This window comes from Quercus suber, unplaced genomic scaffold (assembly GCF_002906115.3).
Source record: "Quercus suber isolate HL8 unplaced genomic scaffold, Cork oak 2.0 scaffold_120, whole genome shotgun sequence".
NCBI lineage: Eukaryota > Viridiplantae > Streptophyta > Magnoliopsida > Fagales > Fagaceae > Quercus > Quercus suber.
In genome coordinates, this window is record NW_027069585.1 from 730,404 (window position 1) to 752,394 (window position 21,991).

General features: G+C 37.4%; 2 protein-coding genes and 2 non-coding genes across 4 annotated transcripts; all 4 read right to left on the reverse strand.

Moving 5' to 3' along the window:
* Nucleotides 1-2,729: 2,729 nt before the first annotated feature.
* On the reverse strand, nucleotides 2,730-9,630 carry LOC112025127 (eukaryotic translation initiation factor). Its single transcript, XM_024057791.2, has 9 exons — nucleotides 9,141-9,630; nucleotides 7,281-7,352; nucleotides 6,729-6,824; nucleotides 6,264-6,464; nucleotides 5,495-5,592; nucleotides 5,233-5,320; nucleotides 4,773-5,123; nucleotides 4,355-4,600; nucleotides 2,730-4,247 (listed from the first exon to the last, which is right to left on the reverse strand). The coding sequence occupies exons 1-9, from the start codon at nucleotides 9,318-9,320 to the stop codon at nucleotides 3,126-3,128; spliced, it is 2,454 nt and encodes an 817-aa protein (XP_023913559.1). The 5' UTR covers nucleotides 9,321-9,630; the 3' UTR covers nucleotides 2,730-3,125.
* LOC136068544 (small nucleolar RNA snoR103) lies at nucleotides 8,027-8,131 on the reverse strand. Its single transcript, XR_010629909.1, has one exon. It is a non-coding gene; the product is annotated as a small nucleolar RNA snoR103 (small nucleolar RNA).
* LOC112025138 (small nucleolar RNA snoR103) lies at nucleotides 8,353-8,458 on the reverse strand. The gene has a single exon (XR_002884227.2). It is a non-coding gene; the product is annotated as a small nucleolar RNA snoR103 (small nucleolar RNA).
* A 10,367-nt stretch (nucleotides 9,631-19,997) lies between the features above and the next one.
* LOC136068537 (uncharacterized) lies at nucleotides 19,998-21,659 on the reverse strand. The gene is made up of 5 exons (XM_065775826.1): nucleotides 21,593-21,659; nucleotides 21,432-21,502; nucleotides 21,251-21,350; nucleotides 20,479-21,173; nucleotides 19,998-20,376 (listed from the first exon to the last, which is right to left on the reverse strand). Exons 1-5 carry the CDS (start codon nucleotides 21,657-21,659, stop codon nucleotides 20,077-20,079), a joined length of 1,233 nt encoding a protein of 410 aa, XP_065631898.1. The 3' UTR covers nucleotides 19,998-20,076.
* Between the last annotated feature and the right edge of the window lie 332 nt (nucleotides 21,660-21,991).

Consider the following 21,991-nt stretch of genomic DNA (forward strand, 5'->3'; position numbering starts at 1 on the left):
TTTAATTTTTTATTATTTTCATATTTTATTATATTGACTTATACTATATATTTAGGCATGTAAAATATTGTTTGTTAATTATTTTAATTATTTAAAATTTGATAAAAAATTTTAAATGTTTCATAATATTAGTATACTATAATCGTGCAACCTCTTAATCATTCACAATAATTATTTAAAAAAAATGGATCTAAAATATTTAAGGAATAACAATTGTGATTAATATAAGTTGAAAGATAATTTACAGTTTTCAAACTGAATGAAAAGAAATACTTACGTAATTATTTTTGTTTGTTATGAGAACATAATATATATAAAATAGGTTATTCTTTTGTTTTTTTTTTTTATATTTAACCGAACAAATGGTTTCCTGGTTTATGGTTTACCACTATAATCATCTCGACTATTTTACGTTAGAACTGATGATTTCGTGGTTCATTTTTCATCCACCATATTGTTCCTCTCATTTTCTTTCCAGGTTGTACAGGAACAAAATTTTTAGAGTTAGTCCATCAAAAAAAAAAAAATTTAAGTTACAGTTTTTCATTATCACACTTGAACTCAAGTAGATAACAAATACCTATCAAAAAAATAAAAAAGTAGACAACAAATAGATTGATTTTTTTTTTTTTTTGGGGGTTGAGAAGACAAATAAATTGATTTAAAACAAAATTGTTTAGAATGATATTTGCCGCTAAAAGGCATAGCTCCTACCTCTTGTGTTCAGTATTTGGCTTTTATTTCAATCAATATTACTCTTTTTTTTTTTTAAAGTAGAAATTTCAACCAATATTACTTAATATTGTTAGTATTTGATTTTTATTTCAATCAATATTACATAACAAAACAATGCTGTGCTCAGCTAAGAGTTTTTTAACTCAATTAGCACATCTTGGTTTTTTTTTTTTTTTTTTAATGAAAATGTATGGAGTTCTAATCCATCCCCCAATTATCAAATTATCAACCAAAAAAAAATGTTGTGCTCAATATCAAGCTCCTAAGGTGGACTGCAAATTTCATGCTTGGAACAAATTGACTTGATTTCCTAGGAAGGATGTGCAATTACAAGGCTGTTTGATAGTATTCCATCAAGACGACAAATATGAAGTGTAATAGCTTACCTAGGGGTGTGCAAAAAACCGACGAACCGAACGAACCGGCAAAAACCGACCGAATTGTTGCCAAATTTTCGGTCAGTTTCGGTTTGATTCGGTTTCGATTTTGAATTTTTAAAACCAAAAACATTCAATTAGGTTTTCTATTGCAGGTTTAAATGAACCGAACCGACCGAACCGAACCAAATCATATTATAATATATTTTATATATAATATAAATTTTATAAATATTTGGGCCTCCTATACATATTTGGGCTTTTCATTTTGTTTAAAAACATTAGGGTCTTTCTTTGCTAAATATGATCCGGACTTTACATTTCATGTTTTCATTTTTCATTTTATCATTAGATTAAGTAACTATAATTAAAATAATTACTAATTAAATATCTAATTAAACTTAAACTAATTAAACTATAAAAAAAATTATTAAAAAAAAAAAAAAAACCCTTCAGCCCACACGTTCTCAGTTCTCATCCTCGCTCTCAGCCTCCACTCCAATCCCTCTCAGCTCTCAAAGTCTTCTCTCATAGCCTCCACTCCACGCCGGCTTCCACGCAAATTTGCCTCTGCGCTGCCTCCACACGCCGGCCTCCACACAAACCTGTCTCTGTTGCTGCCTCAATCTGCCTCTACCGCCACCTCCAGACAATCGGCCTCTATCACCACCTCCACACGCCAACCTCCCCACGCCAGCTTAATCTTTTCATTCTCAGTTTCTCACTGTGACATTTCACAATAACTTTTTTGTATTTTGAGTTTTGTTTAATACTAAATCAATGCTATTTTCTACAAATTTGTGATTCTAATTTTTTTTTTTTTTTTTTTGATAAGATTGTGATTGTGATTTTGAGTTGTTATTTTCTTATTGAAAAATTCGATAACCCCATGTGAAGTTGAGGTGTTTTTTTCTTTTTGAGACTGTAAATCTGTAATGTTGACTGAAACCGAAAACTGACCGAAACCAAAATACAACCGAAACCGATCGATTTCCAATTATTTCGGTCGATTTCGATTGGGAATTTCATAAACCAAAATTTGGTTTCGGTTAGCCAAAATTAAAAAAAAAAAAAAAAAAAAAAAAAAAAAAAAAAAAAAAAAAAAAAAAAAAAAAAAAACCGACCAAACCGAACCGATTACACCCCTAAGCTTACCAGTAACAAACTACCAATGCTTCAACCCTTTAGAGAGAGAAGCTAAAAGCAGCAGCATCCAAAATGGCATTTTCCTATAAGAATTTAAGCTAACGTTATTTTAAATTTCAGCATTTATGCCAAATTCTCAGCACTTTTTTTTTTTTGGGATCTCTCTCCGGGACAAGTTGACAAAGCCTAAAAAACGCATCAGTCCAGTAGCAGGTCAATATTCTAACAACACGACATTGTCAGTTATTGATGCATAATAAAGTGGTGTTAGTGATAAACCTAAGTGAAAGCAGTATTATTCCAATTACAAGAGGCCATATTGTGAAAATTGTTCTCCCTGGCATTACTCAGTTGATGGTAGGACTAGACAGTGGTCCTGAAAACCTGGCCACACTAGGAACCCACAAAACAAAAAGACTTAATATGCACGTAAGAAAAAACAAAACAAAAAAAGGATTGGTTTCATCCAAATTAGTGGAAGATAAAAAAACATAACATTTATGAACTAGCAAGTTTAACAATAAACTAAATTTCCCAGTCAAGACAATAAAAAATGATTGAAAAACTAATCAAATACAAAACAACTGGATCCATTAATGGATCACTCTTCTCGAGCTTTGTGCCACAAGATAAGCCATACTCGAGAACAAAATCCATGGCATTTATGGTTTGATCATTTCCTCAATAACACACCGCTATGACCTCGGAAAAATATACAACTCAGATAAAAATTACCTGTTTTTTCGCAGTTCCACTTTATCACATACTGTAGTACAAATTGCTCTTTTCTCAAAAGGGGGTAATTATGGGAAGGGGCATTCTGAAGCAAAAGAAAGCAGCTACATCTTGTTAAGGAATGTGATGTACTCATGCAGAGAACTGGCAAGCCTCAATATCAGTTGCTTGTGAATCCAACACACCTTGTCCAGAAGTACTGGATTTAATAACCAGGAGTGCTGCATCAAATACGGCTCTCTGGAAACGGTCATCTTCCACCTTCTTGAGGGCCTCTTTCACCACCTTAAAATCCAATCCCCCAGCCAAAACTAGATTCCCAATTATTTCTCCAAAATTATTTGGCGCTTTGGGTACATCTATGCCAACATCATCCAACATTGAGGCATAAAGCAAACATCCAGTCCCTATATCTCTAGCCGTAATAACCTTCTTAGCAAATAAATACTCCAAAAGCTTCGCAACTGGTTCAGCACAAGGTGGACTTTTCTCTAATCCAAGGGAAATCGCTTCCTTGACAAACTCAGGGTAGTAAGCTGGAGACTTTAGCTCCTCCACACACTGCAGCGCTTCATCCAAAAGGCGGATGGCAAAATACTCTTCCAGAAGAGAGACTGTTTTTCTCCGAAGAACATCTAGATTCAATGTTGCAGCCGAAGCCTGTGGCTTCTCAACACGTGGAAGTGCAGATACAGCAGGAATAGGTTTAGCAGATACAGGGACTTGGGGTGAAGGCTCTGCACCCAAAACATAGTTGGAAGGGCGAGCAGGTGGGGCTGCACTGCCCTGCAATAGGGCACTAGTCTGCTCTGCACCCAAACCATAATTGGAAGGGCGAGCAGGTGGGGCTGCACTGCCCTGCAATAAGGCACTAGTCTTCCCACTTATAAAGCCACCACTACCCTGAGGTAAGAGCCTTGAGTTCAGCGGTGCAGACTTTCCAACTAATGGTGATTGGCCACGTCCAGCAGGCTGCATACCTGATCCATCACCCCTTGACATTGAACGATTGCGATATACCTCCCAATTGTCATTATCAAATCCAGGCATCCCAGGCATCTTCCTTGTTCCTGGCATTCCGGGCATCAAACCACCAGAGCCAGGACGGGCCATTGGGAAACCCCCTGGGCTGGTATTACCTTGAGCACCAGAAATAATACCACGACTATTTCTCATGCTTGCAGTAGCACCTGGACGCAATCCAAGATTTTTCTCTGCTTCTGAGTGTATTTCAGTGATGGTTTTGGCTTTTACCTGCAAAAACAAGATAGTGAAGAGATGATTAGAAATTCCAAGCCAACACCACAGTTATCTCACTTAAAAATATCTTTGAAAAACAAAGATGACATTCGCACCCCTACCTCTTCACGCCTAGGAACCCAGTTGTTTGATCTCAAATCAAGAATATCCCGAACCATGAACCTCAGTCGAGGGGCCAATTGAGGGTTAGTGCTCAATTCCTTCAATCGACTAAAGTACATATCATTTATACGCCGTGATTTTTGGTTCTCTTCAAGCTGCTTACCAATAGTGTTAAAGAACTGACATATAGCTTCTACATTTTCCTCGGCAGGACAAAGCTTGCTATCAGGTGGCCCTAGAAGCTCCTGTTTCATGTATACAAGTAACATAAGAAATTTTTTAGCCCAAAAAAAACAGTAACATAAGCAATTTAAATAATAATCAAGATATTCTAAAGCATAAATGAAAAGGTAATACTACAGTATATATGAACAGTGTATGGCCCCCAGCCACAGAGAGAGGGAGTTCAAACGGAACCTGAACAATGTGATGAACAATCTTTTCAGGTACCATCTTCTGCTTCAGGAGCTCTCCAATTAAACGGATGTTTCCAAGAGTTCGAAGCTTAATCATTCTTTCTTTGTCCCGCCGCTCCATCTCTTGCTCAGGTGAAGTCATCTGCCTCATTTCTTGTCTCAGTTGGTCAGCACCTTCAAAAGCCTCCTGGCAGATATTCAAGAGGACTCGCTTGAAAGTAATTTCTTTACCATCAGGTTCGTCAGATGGGAAAGGTGGGAGCTTTTCATTAAGATCAGAACACAGAAGAGCATACATGGGACAAAATGTGGGTTCCAGCACAGCCTTATCAAATATCAGTATAATAACCCCCTGTATTGCAAGTAAAAAGTCAGTTAAATTGAATACACATTAAACTAAACACACAATAGTTAACTGAGGCATAAAGATATGTAAATTATCACATCTAAAAAGGAGTAACCTTTAAGATATCAGCTGATGTAATGCCAGAGTCAATTAGTTGACCCTTAAGCAGATCAAACTTCTCAGGGGTAAGCTTGTTCAATATCCTGCATAAGAACAGAAAACAGAATTCTGTCAACTTTTAAAAGTGACCATGTTTCTAGGGGAAAGCTAGATAGAGCATAAATGGACAAAGAGATTATCACACCAAACAAGTTACTAGTAAAGAGGAACCATGCAGATTTTAAAATATCAAACTAAAGATCTTCACAATACAATACCCCTTCACAGTCTTCAAAACACGATCTTTTTCAGAGAGAGTTCCCCTTCTAACTGACCATGGCACCTCAGCCTTGACTAGAGCAGGAACAGGACCTCCCTGATGATAAAAGCACAACAAAATAACTAAACCACCTGATAGAGGCATAGCCAAGAGAGAGCCATGCATACATAAAGGAAAAATTTTACATAAAAAGGAAAAACTAAAAGCCGGAAAGACTTAATAATAATCCGAAGTTTTAAACTCACCGAACATATTATTCAATTAATATACACAATACACACATACTCTCAACACCTCATTGAGATTTTAAGAAAGACCAACAGAGAGTAAACACTTCTTGACACTACCTGGAAAGGCCGCTAAAATCACAGAGTTCACACCATTACATGAATGCACTGCACCAACGAAAACTAAAGGCCCAAGTAAATGGCCACAAGTGGACAATTCACCTAAAAATTTACATTACATATATGGAAAAGCCAAAATCTAGTAATCAGTATATTAAGTTTCCAGTATGTCAGTAATCATTATACAAGCCAATAAGCTCAACTTGCACCTCCTCCCCTTGTGAGGGCAATGTGGAAGGTGAGGTCTCGTGTTCTGAATGAAAGAATGCACAAGTAGATATCAAGTTCAATCACTAATATTATATTTTGATGCTCACATCAATAGCATTTCAAAATAACCAAACATAAACAACCACTCTTACATAAATATTGAGAAACATATAGAATCATAATGATATTATTCATTAATAAACTAATTACCCCTTGGTTAGAAGAGATCTGGGCCCTTGCAAATTGCGAGTTGAGTTGGTCTTGGCGGTTAAATTGATTGTCCTCCTGCTGTCTGGAGTCAAATCGACCACCAACTTCCTTACTCTCTCCAGAGTTAGGAAACTGTGCAGATCGGCCACGCCAGTCGCGATTATCTGGCTCAGAATAACGACCCTGAGGCTGAAGTGGTGGCTGGAGAAAGGAATTTAAAAATAAAAGAGTTATTCATATTATGGCCATTAACAGGTGATCATATGAAAACTTCAAAGCTAAATAGGAGATGAATAAAATGATCTCTACTATTATAAACGAGATCACTAAAAAACGCCTGACACAATCAGAGCTATCTGGAAAAATTAAATTTTTAGCCTTCCATCAAATCTATCAGTCAGTCATCCCAGTAAAAAAAAAAAAAAGAGGGATGGGGTAAGCATTCAAAGTTGGCAAGATAATTACGTTGCTTTCTGCACGACTCCAATTTTGATCTTCCCCATTAATCTCTGCATCAATTTCTCGTTTGATTTTTAGAATGTCATCTGGGACTTCAACAGCCTGAAAAATAAATATTTAAAAAAAAAGTACAACAATCAGACATTCAGTAAGCATATATATATATATATATATTAAATGTGAAGACCAAATCCTGCTTCCATTAAGGACATGAAGATCCAACTCTTTACTAATATGATTTATATATACAGCAGAATATGTGATCAAAAAAAACTCATATAGGTATGTGTACACACAATCATACTAATTAACTGAAATCATAAATACAGAACATGGGAGGCAGGAGGAAAATAATGCACAGAAAAAAGAGGAAGAGAATGAGGAAAAGAAACATATTTTGTGCAACACCATCAGGACATAGTCCAAGAAATTTTTAATATAAGTAAAGGCATTTGCAGTATTGTTCCCAAAACAGCTTAACGTGATACTTTTTCCTCTGATACTGTAACCAGACACAATAACACAGCCAAGCATCAAAGCCTAGAATTAAATGAGTACCTCTCTAAGCTGTAACAGCTGGTCACGGGTGTACCGCACACGCTCACGACCCTCAAACCGCGAGTCTCCAGACTATGACAACAAAACAACCAAAGAGTCAAGAAGCTTCAACAACATTTTAGCTCAGTACTCACATACAAACATAAATAAACTATAAAACTGCAAGGAAAGAGAAACGGGATATATGTGTAAATAGCTGAGTCAAACTATAATCCAATTTAATAAAACTAACTCTAATGCAATATGTCACTGCTACAAGCTTTTGAAATGTCTTGCTAATATACCAAATATATGCTAAAACATTCATGAAACTACTAAGTCCAACCTTATATCTAATGACATATATAACAATAAAAAATAAAAGCTTAGAAGAATCTTGTTTAGCATTTTGATGATTCCACACATGAATATATATATATATATATGTATGTATGTATGTATGTATGTATGTATGTATATCAATTAAAGATGTCAATATTCCTACTAAAATTTCACTATAAAACTAAACTGCTCCACTGATAATGGTCCCAATCACATCTTCAATGAATCTAACCTGTAGAACAAACAAAGAAAAATCTGGTTTCACAGGCTACACCACTTACGAAAGAGACAACTACAAATCTGCATGGATCAATGACTCACTCAACGAGTCTAATATAAAGTAGTGTGCACCACTGAAGTTGCACCTGATTCTCTTATGCTACAATGAACTTTCCCTTTCATCAAAGTCCCACATATATAAGTCTCCATGTGTGTAGGTCCTTTATGGGCAATATGAAACTCGCTACATGCCCACCTAAAGCCTACATATTACTGTCTGTCCATATTTACAGCAGGTACACATACTAAGTGGCCCACCAAGAATTAGGACATTTACCTCAACAACTTCAATACAATAAACCCTCTAATGAACTCATTAACATCAAAATTCATTTAAAGAAAATCCTCCCCTTAACTAATAACCCTTATTTTTGATAAGTCCCTTAACTGATAACACTAGTAAACACGGCCCTCAGGTCTGCCCGTCCAGAGCTTTCAAAGTGCCTTTTTCTCACTTTTGAAAGCAAAACTATATCCATGGTGGGATCCTAAAAGCAAAAAAAAAAAAAAAAAAAATGCCCACCTAAAGCCTACATATTACTGTCTGTCCATATTTACAGCAGGTACACATACTAAGTGGCCCACCAAGAATTAGGACATTTACCTCAACAACTTCAATACAATAAACCCTCTAATGAACTCATTAACATCAAAATTCATTTAAAGAAAATCCTCCCCTTAACTAATAACCCTTATTTTTGATAAGTCCCTTAACTGATAACACTAGTAAACACGGCCCTCAGGTCTGCCCGTCCAGAGCTTTCAAAGTGCCTTTTTCTCACTTTTGAAAGCAAAAACTATATCCATGTTGGGATCCTAAAAGCAAAAAAAAAAAAAAAAGAGACTTCCAAAACGCTAACCAAACAGTGCCTAAAAGCAGCCACATTATATTCCCCACAATCACACACACAAAGGCAGGCATAAATAAATCTAAGGAAGCTACCACCACCAACCAAACCAATAAAGTTTCAGAATTGAACATACCCAACTGACCCCTTTCAACCACAAAACAAATATAACAAAATCAATACATGACAAGATCAAAACATTAAAAAAAAAAAGATCCAAAAGACAAAACCCACATCACATATAAAGTCACAAACACCAAAAATCAAATCTTTACACAGAACCCAATTCAGAACAACCAAAACCAATAACTTTTCACAACAAGAATCAAAACCCATGTTTTATATAATGAATAGAATTGAATCAAGAAAAAACCCAGATCCAAAAAACAAGATTTGGGATTAAAGGTACAACCTTGATAGAGAAAGCAGAAGGAGCACCACCATGAGGACGAAGGAGTGGGAGATCGGAGGTAAAAGAACCAAAAGTAGGGGCAGAATTGGTAGAAGAAGTATCAAAGCGAGGACCAAGGAGTCTGCTACCGCGACCACCACCAGGTCTCAAGCTCAGCACCGTCTGATCACCTTGCTGCATACCTCGGATCTTTCGCTAATGAAAAGTATAGCAAAATACAAACAATCTAAGCCGTTCGATTCAGAACTAAAAACTTGCAGAGGTAATAAAAAAAAAAAAGATTCAGCTGTATTATACGCTGAATATGAAAGAGAGGCTTTTATTTTTGTTTTGTTTGAGAGAGAGAATATATATATAGAGAGATAGAGAGAGAGGCTTTGGGTGTTCTCTCTCTTCCGCAGGAGAGCAAAGAAGAGAAGAGAATGAGAAAAAGAGAGGCCGGTGTGGTGAGGAAAACAAACCCTTTTAGGGGTGTGTGTGTGTGTGAGGAGTTTTTTGAGTGTGTTGCTGTGTTTTTGTTTATTATTATTATTTTTTTATTACTATTTTTTCTTTTTCTTTTTCGTTTTCGATTTCGATTTGGTTTTTGGTTTTGGTCTTCTTCTTTTTTTTTTTCTTTTTTCTTTTTTTTGACTTTTTAGGCAATGGTTGTGGGAGTCGGTGGAATTACATCAGTGTCCTTGTTTGTTTAGGATACAGCTTTTGGGGTTGACAAATACACCCTATTGTTTTTCCTAAATTAGATATTCCCTTATTAAAAAAAATATATTCATCATCTTTTAAACTTTGTAATTTTAATTACCAAGTATGCAAAATAAAATTCTGTTCTTATTCACTCAAGTATAATTTTTTTATTGTTCATAAGAGACATGTAATCGGATCCTCTTGCACCAAAAATAATAAACTCATTAATGTTTTGGCGCAATGATACCATAGAATTTATTTTGAAAAATGATATCATAGAATCTGAAAAAAGAAAATTACAATGCTAAAGTGCTTTAAAACTATTAAAATTGTTTAGTAACCAATTGCTAAAGAGCTTTTAGATGAAAAGGATAGCAAAAATTGTATTTTCATGCTTAAAACCAATTAATTCAGGTAATAGCAAATTTTTATTTAATTATTATCGGTTAGAATAATAATAATCATCATTGTTATATTTCTCTCTCCAAAATGGGCAGTTATTAGGTGTCATTTTGAAAAATAAATATAGGCATCGATGTTATTTCATCGTTTTTATTAAAAACAGGAATAATGCGAGATTTAAGGTTAAATCTCAAATTTTTATTTTTATTCTTAATTTTGTAGATAAAAAGATTGTAACTTTATTATGAATCAAAGCTAACTTAATCATGGTAAGATTTTTCTCTATCCAAGCTACTTAACCATCAACACTCCTAATATGTTGAGCTAAGAAATGAGTAGGACGATTGTCTTATCGTTTACATGCGATACTTGTATTTTCCTAAAATCCCCCAATTTGAGGCAAATTCCTTCAATGATGTTAGCAATTGACACAAGTGGATCACTTGAACCATTCACAACCTCTGAAACAATCTTGAAACCACATTCCAAAATAACTTTGCGGATTCCGACATCCCATGCAAAATGAAATCCCTCCTCCAATGCCTTGGCTTTAATCTCTATAGGACCTAGTGGGATTAGAAGCTTCTTACTCAACGCCGCCTCTACTTTGCCAGCACTATTATGAATCAACACTCTTAACATTAGTGGCTTGAAGATTAGCAAAAGTTGCTCCAACAATGTTAAGCTTGTAATAAGGTGCATCATGAGGAACACAGTGAATTTCATCCTTGGGCTCGATTTGAGTCAACTTGAAATTAGCCGTGTGAAATTCATCCAGCAGGAGCCTAGCTTTCTGCACAATTGTTGAAGCTTGTTTTCATGCTTTGCCTACTCTTACCTCATTTCGATTAAACTCCATACGCCATGCCACCATAGCCACTATTTTCAGCAACTCATCACCCAAGCAAAGGCCAAACTTTAACTACCATCAGAAATCGGCAAAACCTGGAAAGACCAACCAATGTGAAGCAAAACGAATACCAATAAGGCGCCAAACCTCATGTGCCTTCACACAATCCTAGACTATATGCTCACTACTCTCTGCTTCCTCCTAACACACTTCACAAATTGGATCCTCAAGAACTTTCCTACAACAGATATTGACCTTTGTTGGTAAATACAATAGTTGATATTTACTGATTATATTCTGGCCAAAGTGGGTAACTAACCATAATTTCCCAACTATATAGTTAGTAGTTCCCATTCCCAAACTATATTATTTACTAGCATCTCGAGTCTAAGAGACTCGATTTTGGCCTATAAATCGAGTCTCAAAGACTCAATTTTCATGGTCTGATGTGACATTTTTTTCCTAGCTGGAAATCGAGTCTATAAGGCTCGATTTATAAACCAAAAAGATTTAAAAATTTGAAGTCTCAAGTCTCTCGTACAAGTCGAAATACACAAAAGAAAAAAAAAAATTAAGAAATCCAAAAACACAACAATTAAATCAAAGGGAGAAAGACCCAGATCTGCTTGGGTCTGGGCACTGCGACCTGGGTCTAGGCACAGCGCGGTCTAGGTCTGGGCACCAGATCTCCATTTCTTCTTCTTCTTCTTCTTCTTCTTCTTCTTCTCTCTCTCTCTCTCTCTCTCTCTCTCTCTCTCTCTCTCTCTCTCTCCGCGTTTTTTTGCTGTTTTTGTATTTGGGTTTCTGAGTATATTTATTTTTGGGTTATAAATCGAGTCTTAGAAACTCGATTTCCATGTAGACGCCACGTAGAAAAAGATGCCACATCAGAGGTGATTAGACCATAAAAATTGAGTCTTTGAGACTCGATTTATATGCCTAAATCGAGTCTCTTAGACTCGAGATGCTAGTAAAAAATATAGTTTATAAACATTGGCTACTAATTATATAGTTAGAATTTTATGTCTGGTTACCCATTTTGGCCTTATATTCTTCTAAAAAAAAACTATTTTGTATATAAGTAACTCTAGATTGGATAATAGGGAGCATCCTCCAACTAATACAATGTGTCCCAAACTCCCAATACCTCTACAACAAAATTATTAGACCTACTTGGACAATATTGAAAAGGCAAACTCACTAAATACTATAGCTAGAACAACGATGTCATGTAGCAAAGCTCAAAATTTAAAGTTTAGTCTTGAAATTGTTTTTAACTTAAAAAATATCTCAATACTCTTTAACAAAATTGTCAAATGTGTGGCAATTTTTGCTAAAAAAGCATTAAGAGCCTTAATGTACTGCCAAACTAGTCCTAGATTTCTATTAAATAAATAAATAAATAAATAAAGCACTAGCCCTAGGTTGATAAGTGTCCTATGAAATTACAACTTTTTTTTTCATGACCTTGATATAGGCTAAGGGTTTAGAAGTGCCATATTCTTAGCAACATTTGCCCAACAAACTTTTCTATTTCAATTTTAAAGATAATGTTTTAGAAAACAAATCCAATAAAATGTATTTTTTGATGTTGTTTTTGTTTTTAGTAGGGAACGCTTTATGGCTTAGTAATGATGAGGATAAATCATGACGTATCACCTCAACAAGGTATAAGCCCAACTACGCTGAATGCCAGCGTGGCTTAATGACATGGCAAGTGGGCAAGAGGTATTAAAGGCTCCAAGCATTGAGCTCCTGTGACTCGGGAGCCACTAGGTCAACCTATACTCGATATGAAAATAAATTCATGCTCACATGCTCTCCCCAAGCTCCTTTAACCCAGGAACCACTAAGAGCCTTGATATGGGATAACCTCATTGATATCAAGAATGGGATAACCTCATCGGTATCACAAAGAGATCAACTCCTAGCATTAAAAAGGGCAACAATTTCAAAGAAAGATACGAGAATGCATACCTATAAGAATTATATGTCTTTCATTATTTTGCGAAGTTGCCTATTGACTTTGGCATTAGAAAGTCCATGTCCACACAACCTAAACAACTCTCTATATTTTTGCTTCTTCTTTTTCATGCGTATGCAAACTAGATTGCATCATTATAATTTATATCTTTATTCGCTTTTATCTTCAAAAAAAAAGATATAATATTATGATTTTATATTTCTCTTTTAAAAAAGGAAAAAAAAATATTTTATTTATGATGTTTAAAGTTTGGTTTTGCGATCCACATAGGTCAATTAGTTAACAATTCTCGGTGTTTCTAATGAAAATATCAAATGCTTAACTCCTCTTTCCCCAATTATCAAATTTCCAAAAAAACAAAAAAGAAAAAAAAAGGTGCAATTCTAAAAAAGAGAAGGAAATATTATTAGACAAGGATCAACAAGGGCAAAAGAATTCCCACCAACTCTGCTCTTCTGGATCTGGCACTGTGCCCAAGAATCATACAAGGACAAGAATGGTATTTCAAAGACAATAAAAAATCTATCCTAAATTCCTTTATATCACTTTCAATAAACTCTGTTCCTTCTTAAAAAACACCAACGTTTCCTAACAAAACAAACACGAGCCCATCCTTACTGTTACTGCTTTTTGCCCTGTGAAGATAACTATACACACTTACCGGTTACCGGCTCTGGGTCCCACCCCGTCTCTGTGACGGTGTGCGCTCAACTGCTCAAGTGCTTATCAGCTGGCCGAATCTAAACTCGACAGCAACTCCCTTAACCCACACGTGCCAGTTGATGACCGTCATCAGCTTCAGCTCCAATTCACTTTCAATTCTGAGAGTCCACTTCTTCTCGGTATGGTGTGCGGCACAGGTTCGATTACAATGGTCGTGCCACTGCCACGTATACACTCACGTCACCCTTTTTAGATTTTGCTATATTTGGGCTCTCTGTCTAGCTTGCATTAGGTGTGCTTTCTTGTGGATTTTTGGGTTCACCTATTCAAGTGGCCTTTTTTCTCTTACTTGTAAGTCAGAACTCAGAAAAATAAAATTATGACAAATCATTCTCTGCCTTTTTTTAGTTTTTACCCTCATCAGGAAAGTTTGATTCTTTCTATTCTACTCTAGGGTATGAGTTGAATATTATTTTTTCCTTTTTCCTTTTTTTCATTTCATTGGATTGGAGGTGTTATTTACAACAAGCAGATACCAGTTTTATTATTGTTTTTTTTTTCAGCAAAAAAGAAGATACTACTTTTTTGTTTTATTTAGTTACATGCATTAACATGATGTCAAGCATGGTAAACAAAATATGCATATTTTTATAATATATTAAAAACCCATTTTTATCATATGAAAGAAAATTATTCTAACAATTAAGCATTTTCTGTTGATAGAATTAAACTTTCTTCTTACTATACTTGTAACAAAATAGTTTAATTCGTATATAAAAAAAAAACAAAATAGTTTAATTTGAGTGGGTTTCAGTTAGTTTAACTAGTAAAGTTTTTGATGGTTGAATAAGAGATCTGAAATTTAATTCCAGGCTATACCAAAAAACCGATTGGTGTTTTAGTTTGATAATAAATAGCTATTATCAGAAGCGGATGCCATAAGTTGAAACTCTTTTAAAAAAATAAAAATAAAAAGTTCAATTTCACTATTGCAATAATTTATCAAATTTGATATTCGTAGTTCCATATTTTATTATTTATACTAAACATCAACATTTTCATATTTTTCATTTTTAACCTCTCTTAATAAGGGTTGAAATGACAAAAAATAAACCTTAAGGAATAATTAAAGAATAGAAATTAAAAAGCTAAATTGAATTTTAGTTTAAAATTCTATTACGATTTAGAATCTAGGGTGTATACCAATGTATTAATTTATAATTACGTACTCACCTAAATAATGGGCAATACATCAATGACTATCCACAATATAGAATATGAGATACAAGAATGTTATTATAGAATTCGATTCTAAGCTGGTATACAAGATGATATGCCTACATTTTGTATCTAAGTATTTTGAAGAAGATAAAACGTGCCTTTTTTTTTTAATATATTTTATGAATAGAAATATTTTCATTAAAAACATAGAACCCACAGATAGATGGGAAATTCAAAAAGTTCTTAGGCAACCTCTTCCCTTACCACAACACAAAAAAGAGAGGGACTTAGAATAAAAAACTGGCCAACGACAAAGTTTTTAAGGAGATAGTATATCCTGCGCTGTTCTTATGAGACCATTGTCTCATTGACATGTAAGTCTTACACATGTGGGGCCTACATGTCAGTGAGACGATGGACTCATAAAACCAGCGCATGCAACATTTTCTCATTTTCAAGGGGTTTACAAGATCATGTGTGCCCCTCTAGTATTGTATTAATTGTACTACGTATATATAATAGTATGCCGTTTAATCAAATAAATAATAATAAAATAAACTGTAACGACATACTTGAAAACATACCTTTATTTATTATCAAAAAATGAAAATGAAAAGGGAAAACCTACTTCTATTTTTTTTTTTTGGTATAGTATGTCTAAGCTTATGTGCATTCTTCCTTTGGGTTATTATCATGATTTTTAACCGTACAAGTCAATACCTGAATTTTTCAATATTTATTGATGTATATGTTTGGCATGATATCTACTGGTCATAATCTTGAATTGCAACGATACCCCAAAAAAAGAAAAGAAAACTTAAATTGCAACGATGCAAGCTCTAATTACTTACTTACAAAAAAAAAAAAAAACTTAAATCATAAAGTTTTCCTCAAAAAAAAAAAAAAAAAAAATGGTACTGTAGGGACCCAATTTGGATTGACCCTGAGTGATGGGTTTTCAGCCCAATAAGCCCAAACAATAAATTTTTAGAGTATGGGTCCAAGAACTAGTACTGTTTTTCAGGAAAGGTTCTACTTATCAAGTAATAAGGGATACTTTCGGTTCGCTCTTTGAGGAAAACTATCATCGGCTTTCTTTCAGTTGGTCTCTCTCTTTCTTTTTTTCTTCCTTTTGTTTTTTTTGTTCAAAAGTCCCTCCCTGTTTTCTTCGTTCCTATGTTATATACTCCGTTTTCCCCCTGTTTCCATCGTACACGTGTAGTTTTTATCCTGGGAGCTCCTTTCTGTCCCATCCAGTACCTACTGGAACTTTCAGCTTAGTGGTCATAAAGCTGCTTAGTTACTGTTCAGGTATCACCTCCACATTAATGCGGCCAGAGTGTTAGTTGGAAAGCATTTAATGTGGAGGTGATAGCCTTTAGAAGATATTTGCTACCTTCCCCGACGTCTCCTTAAGTTATATCCAATTTCTAGTTCAGATACAACTTGGCGGAGTCTTTCCGCTAACATGAAGGTTACCCTGACCTCGGACTTTGATGTCCTCGGACGTGTATTATGCCGCTGTATATAATATCTACTCGTTTTTTTCATACTACTCATTTGATTAGAATAAAACTTTTTTAGGCTGTCCTCGGATAACTACGTGTTCTCGAATTGGGCCTTTGGGCCCTGAGCCCACTTCTGAGGACTACTATACCTTTTTAACTAACAGGCCCCACAATAGCCCCTCAAAATCTCACTTTTTGCCACTTCGGGAAAAAGGAGATTTTGATTATCCAAACCCCATTTATTTCGTAGGTTTCCCCCGCTTTCAGAATGTCTTTTCGTTTGCCCAAGGCACACTCCTGACGCTTCGGCGTCATGGGCACGTCATTATTAAATGGTAACTGCTCTGTTGTCCCACACGTTCAACGACCTGATGCAAATCTAACGGTGGGGGATCCTTTGCATTTATGGGCGGGGTTTTTCCCGCTCCTACTTTCTGTGCTCTTGTAAAGTGCCTTTCAAATCAAATCTTTCTTCAGTTACAAATTACTCACTCTCAGCACGTATTCATTAAATCTGTCTTTCTCTCATTACTCCACGCTCTCATAAATACCAAGAGTCCGTCCGAGGAGCTTATTTTCCACACCTGTAAGTTTCCTTAACCCTCCCTAGTTTTCCATCTTCTGTATCAATTTTTTTCTCTGCTATTGTTAGAAAATGGGTAGATTTAAGTATCTAGTTGATTCCGAGGAGCAAATGGAATCATTTAGGACTAAGTATAGGATTCCCTCAACAGTGGGTATGAGATACGCTTCCTCCCAAACCTGGTCGCACGATAGAAAAACGGGGGAGGTAGTCATTCCCATGCTACCCGAGGAACACAAAGGAACGCTACAAGTCAATCAGGTCAATTCGGCGCGTAACTGGATGGATCCTATAATACTATTCTCGAGAAGGATACATTGCCCGAGGACAAGTCAGAAGCAGAAAAGATACGAAGAAAGGCTCCCCGATTTTGGCTGTCCGAGGATAAGAAGTTGTACAAACGCTCTTACTCTGGGCCTTATTTGCTCTGTGTACGCCCTGAAGCGGCAGAGGATCTGCTAGAAGAGCTACATGAAGGAGTGTGGCAGTCATACTGGAGGGAGGTCTTTGTCTCATAGGGCAATCACCCAAGGTTACTGGTGGCCAGGCATGCAGAAGGAAGCACAAGAATATGTGAGGAAATGCGATCAATGCAAAGGTTCGCACCGAATATTCATCAGCCTGGAGGAGTCCTTAATCCTCTTTCTAGTCCTTGGCCTTTCGCTAGTGGGGCTTGGATATTGTTGGCCCTTTCCCTAGAGCAATAGGAAATAAGAAGTACCTGCTGGTTGGCATGGATTATTTCACGAAGTGGGTTGAAGCTGAGCCTTTGGCTAACATCAGGGATGTTGACGTCAAAAGATTCCTGTTAAGGAATATCATTACCCGATTAGGGTCCCTCAAACTCTCATCTCGGACAACGGTCTGCAATTTGATAGCAAGGCTTTCAGAAGATACTGTTCCGATTTGAGATAAAAAATAGGTATTCTACCCCAGCCTATCCACAGGGAAACGGACAGGCCGAGGCTGTCAACAAAGTCATAGTGGGTGGACTTAAGAAAAGGTTGGATGAGGCAAAGGGGAGATGGGTAGAAGAACTTCCGCATGTTCTCTGGTCGTATAGGACGACGCCCCGACGATCAACAGGGGAGACCCCATTCTCGATGACGTATGGGGCTGAGGCGGTGATTCCTATTGAAACTGGTTTTCCGACATTGAAAACCAGCAATTTCACCCCGGACGGGAATGATGAGCTGTTAAGAAAAGTCTAGACTTAATAGATGACGACGAGAAAAAGCTATGGTTCAGCTAGCATACTACCAGCACAAGCTGAAGCAGGGTTATGATGCAAACGTCAGACTAAGGCCGTTATCTCCGGGTGACTTAGTGTTAAGGAAGGTCTTGGAAATACCAAAAACCCAGCCTGGGGAAAGTTGGGGCCCAATTGGGAGGGGCCATATCATATTACATCTGTTGCGGGGATAGGGGCTTACTATTTAGAAGATTTAGACGAAAAAACCATACTCCATCCCTGGAATGTAAGCAACTTGAGAAGGTATTATTATTAACAAGTTATGTTTTACTTTCCCTTATAATTTATCCTGCTCCCGCAATATGTGTTTATAGAATGAATGGAAGTATTAAACAGAAACTAAGTCATGTTAGGTCCTCGGACCACAGCTTAGTGGAAATTAAGTACACTATGAATGGAAGTATTAAACAGAAACTAAGTCATGTCAGGTCCTCGGACCACAGCTTAGTGGAAATTAAGTACACTATGAATGGAAGTATTAAACAGAAACTAAGTCATGTCAGGTCCTCGGACCACAGCTTAGTGGAAATTAAGTACACTATGAATGGAAGTATTAAACAGAAACTAAGTCATGTCAGGTCCTCGGACCACAGCTTAGTGGAAATTAAGTACACTATGAATGGAAGTATTAAACAGAAACTAAGTTATGTCAGGTCCTCGAACCACAGCTTAGTGGAAATTAAGTACACTGTGAATGGAAGTATTAAACAGAAACTAAGTCATGTTAGGTCCTCGGACCACAACTTAGTGGAAATCGTTATGCTACGAATGTAAGTATTAAACCGAAACTAAGCTATAACAAACTATTTAGATATTAAGCTTGCTTGTAATCAAGGCCTTCTAAAAGAGGTCCGTGTTACTAAAGATACATGTCGAAGTATATGCTATGAGCATCATTTAAAGCATTTCAAGGGGATTAGTACCCCTCTGGATGAATCGAAAAGTACTATCCTAGGTAAGTATAATTTTCTAATGAATGTTACAAGGAACCTTTATGAAGCCGTAAGGGTCACTGCTATGATTCTGAGTATAAAGTTATGATTCTTCCCCATCGTGTTAACTTTTATCCTTCTACGGCCCGAGACCATAAGACAAGTGGATAAACGAACGAAAGTAATAAAGAGTAACCATGCATGAAATTATATAGATAATAGACGAAAACTTCGGATGTCTCTTATAACTTGCCAAAAAGAAAAGAGATACAAAGGATACTACAGGAACAAGAAAGTTAACTACAAGCAACTATTTGGTTAACTTTATTTGAGCTTGGGAGGGGCTCTGCCAGCTACCTCTTGGGGAGCATCTTTTTCCTGCGCCGTGGGAGCATCTTCAACAGGCCGGGTAGTCAGGCTAAGGCCTGTTCAAAAGTATGGGAGGCTGCTCCGTCCTTGAGCCCTGCTATTTCTTTGGCCGAGGATAGATCCTTTTCTTTGCCAGGCGCTAATAATGGTTTCTGTTGACTGAGTGTGGGAAGAGCCTGAGTCTGAACTTTCTCAGGAGGCTCAGCAACAATAACAGATACCTCCCCTATTGGGTAGAGGGAGTGGAGGCCCGAATAGCTGGGGGAAGTAAATGTTTTCAGGTTTCCTTAACTCTAATAAGATTCAACTCCAGCTCGGTCGAGGGCTTCCTGCCAAGTCCGGGCGCAGTATTCTCGGCACACGACTGGAACCTCAGCTCGGAAATTATCCTCTGTCTCGGCCACTCCCATATTGTAACCCTGCTGCTCAGCGGCATCTTTTCCTCTTTCAGCCTCGGCTTTGGCTTTTTCAGCCTGATCTCTGAGCTTCTAGACTTCTTCCAGTTGTTTCTGCAGGGTCAGCACCTGTTCCTTAGAGGTTGCCAGCTGGGCGTTGGCATCATGTAGAAGCCGCCCCTGGTCCTCGGCCTGTCTTTGGAACCCCTTTAGGGCCGAATCAGCACTTTTCCGAGCCTCCTCTTCGGCTGCTAACTTCTTCTTTAGCTGCGCAATGTTTTGCTCGGAAGCATTCAGAGTGCGTACAGCTGATATCCTTTTCTTCTTCTCATCGTCTATTTGATCGTAGTAGGATTTGGCTATCTCCTCCAGCCTGAAGGTGGCTTGAACGGCCTAGAGAAAAAGGGAGTTAAAAATATGCAACAATAAGAAATATATCTATACATACAATAATAATCAAATAAAAAGAATAATGTAACGGTTGTATCGTCGTACCATGCCCAAGTATCTTTTGGTATTTTGAAAGACCTCGTCCCTCTTAATCGCTCTCAGCTCAGCCATGTCCTTAGGAAGAAGAAGTGTTTCTTCTAATGCTGAGGCGACTCGGCACCCAAGCCCGCCACTGAAGTCCCTAATTGAAGCATCCTCTTTTATAGGCCTTTTATCGAGCATAGGGGTTGGGAGCCAGACCTCGGGATCCGAGGACCGAGTGGTTGTTTTATCCACCTCTCGCTGTGTTCCATGACTTGTTTTCTGCTGCTTAGCAGCTCTTTGGTCCTCACCCTTGCTGGTAGTAAGAGTCCGCCCAGCGTCCATCACTTCTTTGCCCTTTGGCTCTCTTCTCCTCTTCGGATCACTGGGCTCATTCACAGTCGGTTGGGATGACTGAGGAGGTGGAGGGGGAAGAGATGGAGGTTGGACCTGAACTTGCTTTTCCACCACCCTGCCAAGCTGACCCTCAATTACTTCTTTCAAGCTCCTCTGGCTTCTCCTTTGGATGACCATCTTCTTAGAAGTCGCTTCAGGAGACTGGGGGTGATCAAAAACTTCAAATTCGTCGGCAGAATCGGGCAACTCCACGAGTCCTCCGGGGATTTCTTCTTCCTCTTCCTCTTCTTCTCCTTCTTCTTCTTCTTCTTCTCCTCCTTCTTCCTCTTCTTCGGTTTCTTTTTCTTTATCTTCTTTTCCCACTTTTTGGGGAGTGGAGGTGTTGATGAAGCTCCTGTAGAAAGAGTAGCCTCCGACAATGGTTCAGTAAAGGGCTCACCTTCAGGAATAAGTTCGCCCTCAGGAACGATGAATCCCTCAAAGGCTACACTGATACGGTGGAGCCGATGATCTTTTGCCTTTATCACGCACTTGGGAGCCTGAAAGGCTGTGGACGCAAGCTTATACTTGAGTATTCAGTGTGCGGCTCGTAATTGGCCGTCGGAGGGATTCACATATACCTCGGACCGCAGAATTCTATCTAGGCTCTCCCTGTTGACCAGCCTGAGACGACGCCTAGTGGCGCGTTTGTCTGCAAAGTAATTAAAACATAAAAAGAAATTTCCATTAGGAATAAAAACTGCTTCAAAAAAAAAAATTTAAATTAAAAATTTAATCTGACTTATCAGGGACGCATATCCTGGGAACCCCACCTGGTTGTCCCTCTTCAGTTGGGCAAGGCGAACCATCGTGCCACTCCCCGGAAAAAATAAGGAAATCGTCTTTAAAACCCTTGTTTGAGGTAGGGAGGCACTGAATTAGTCTTACTGCAGGGTACCTAGACTTAAGGTAATATCCCTGATCCCTCAAATGATTGAGGTTATATACCCAATTCACATCGTGATGTGTCAAACCTAAGTTGTATAAGGCGTTTAAAGCCTCTATACTCCCGAGCACCCTGAACATATTCGAGGCGCACTGCGTGGGAGATAACGTAAAAAACCTAAGGTAATTTCTCGTCAAATTACCCATTGGATAGTCATCCCTCCCTCGACAAATGCTACCATGGGAATGACTACCT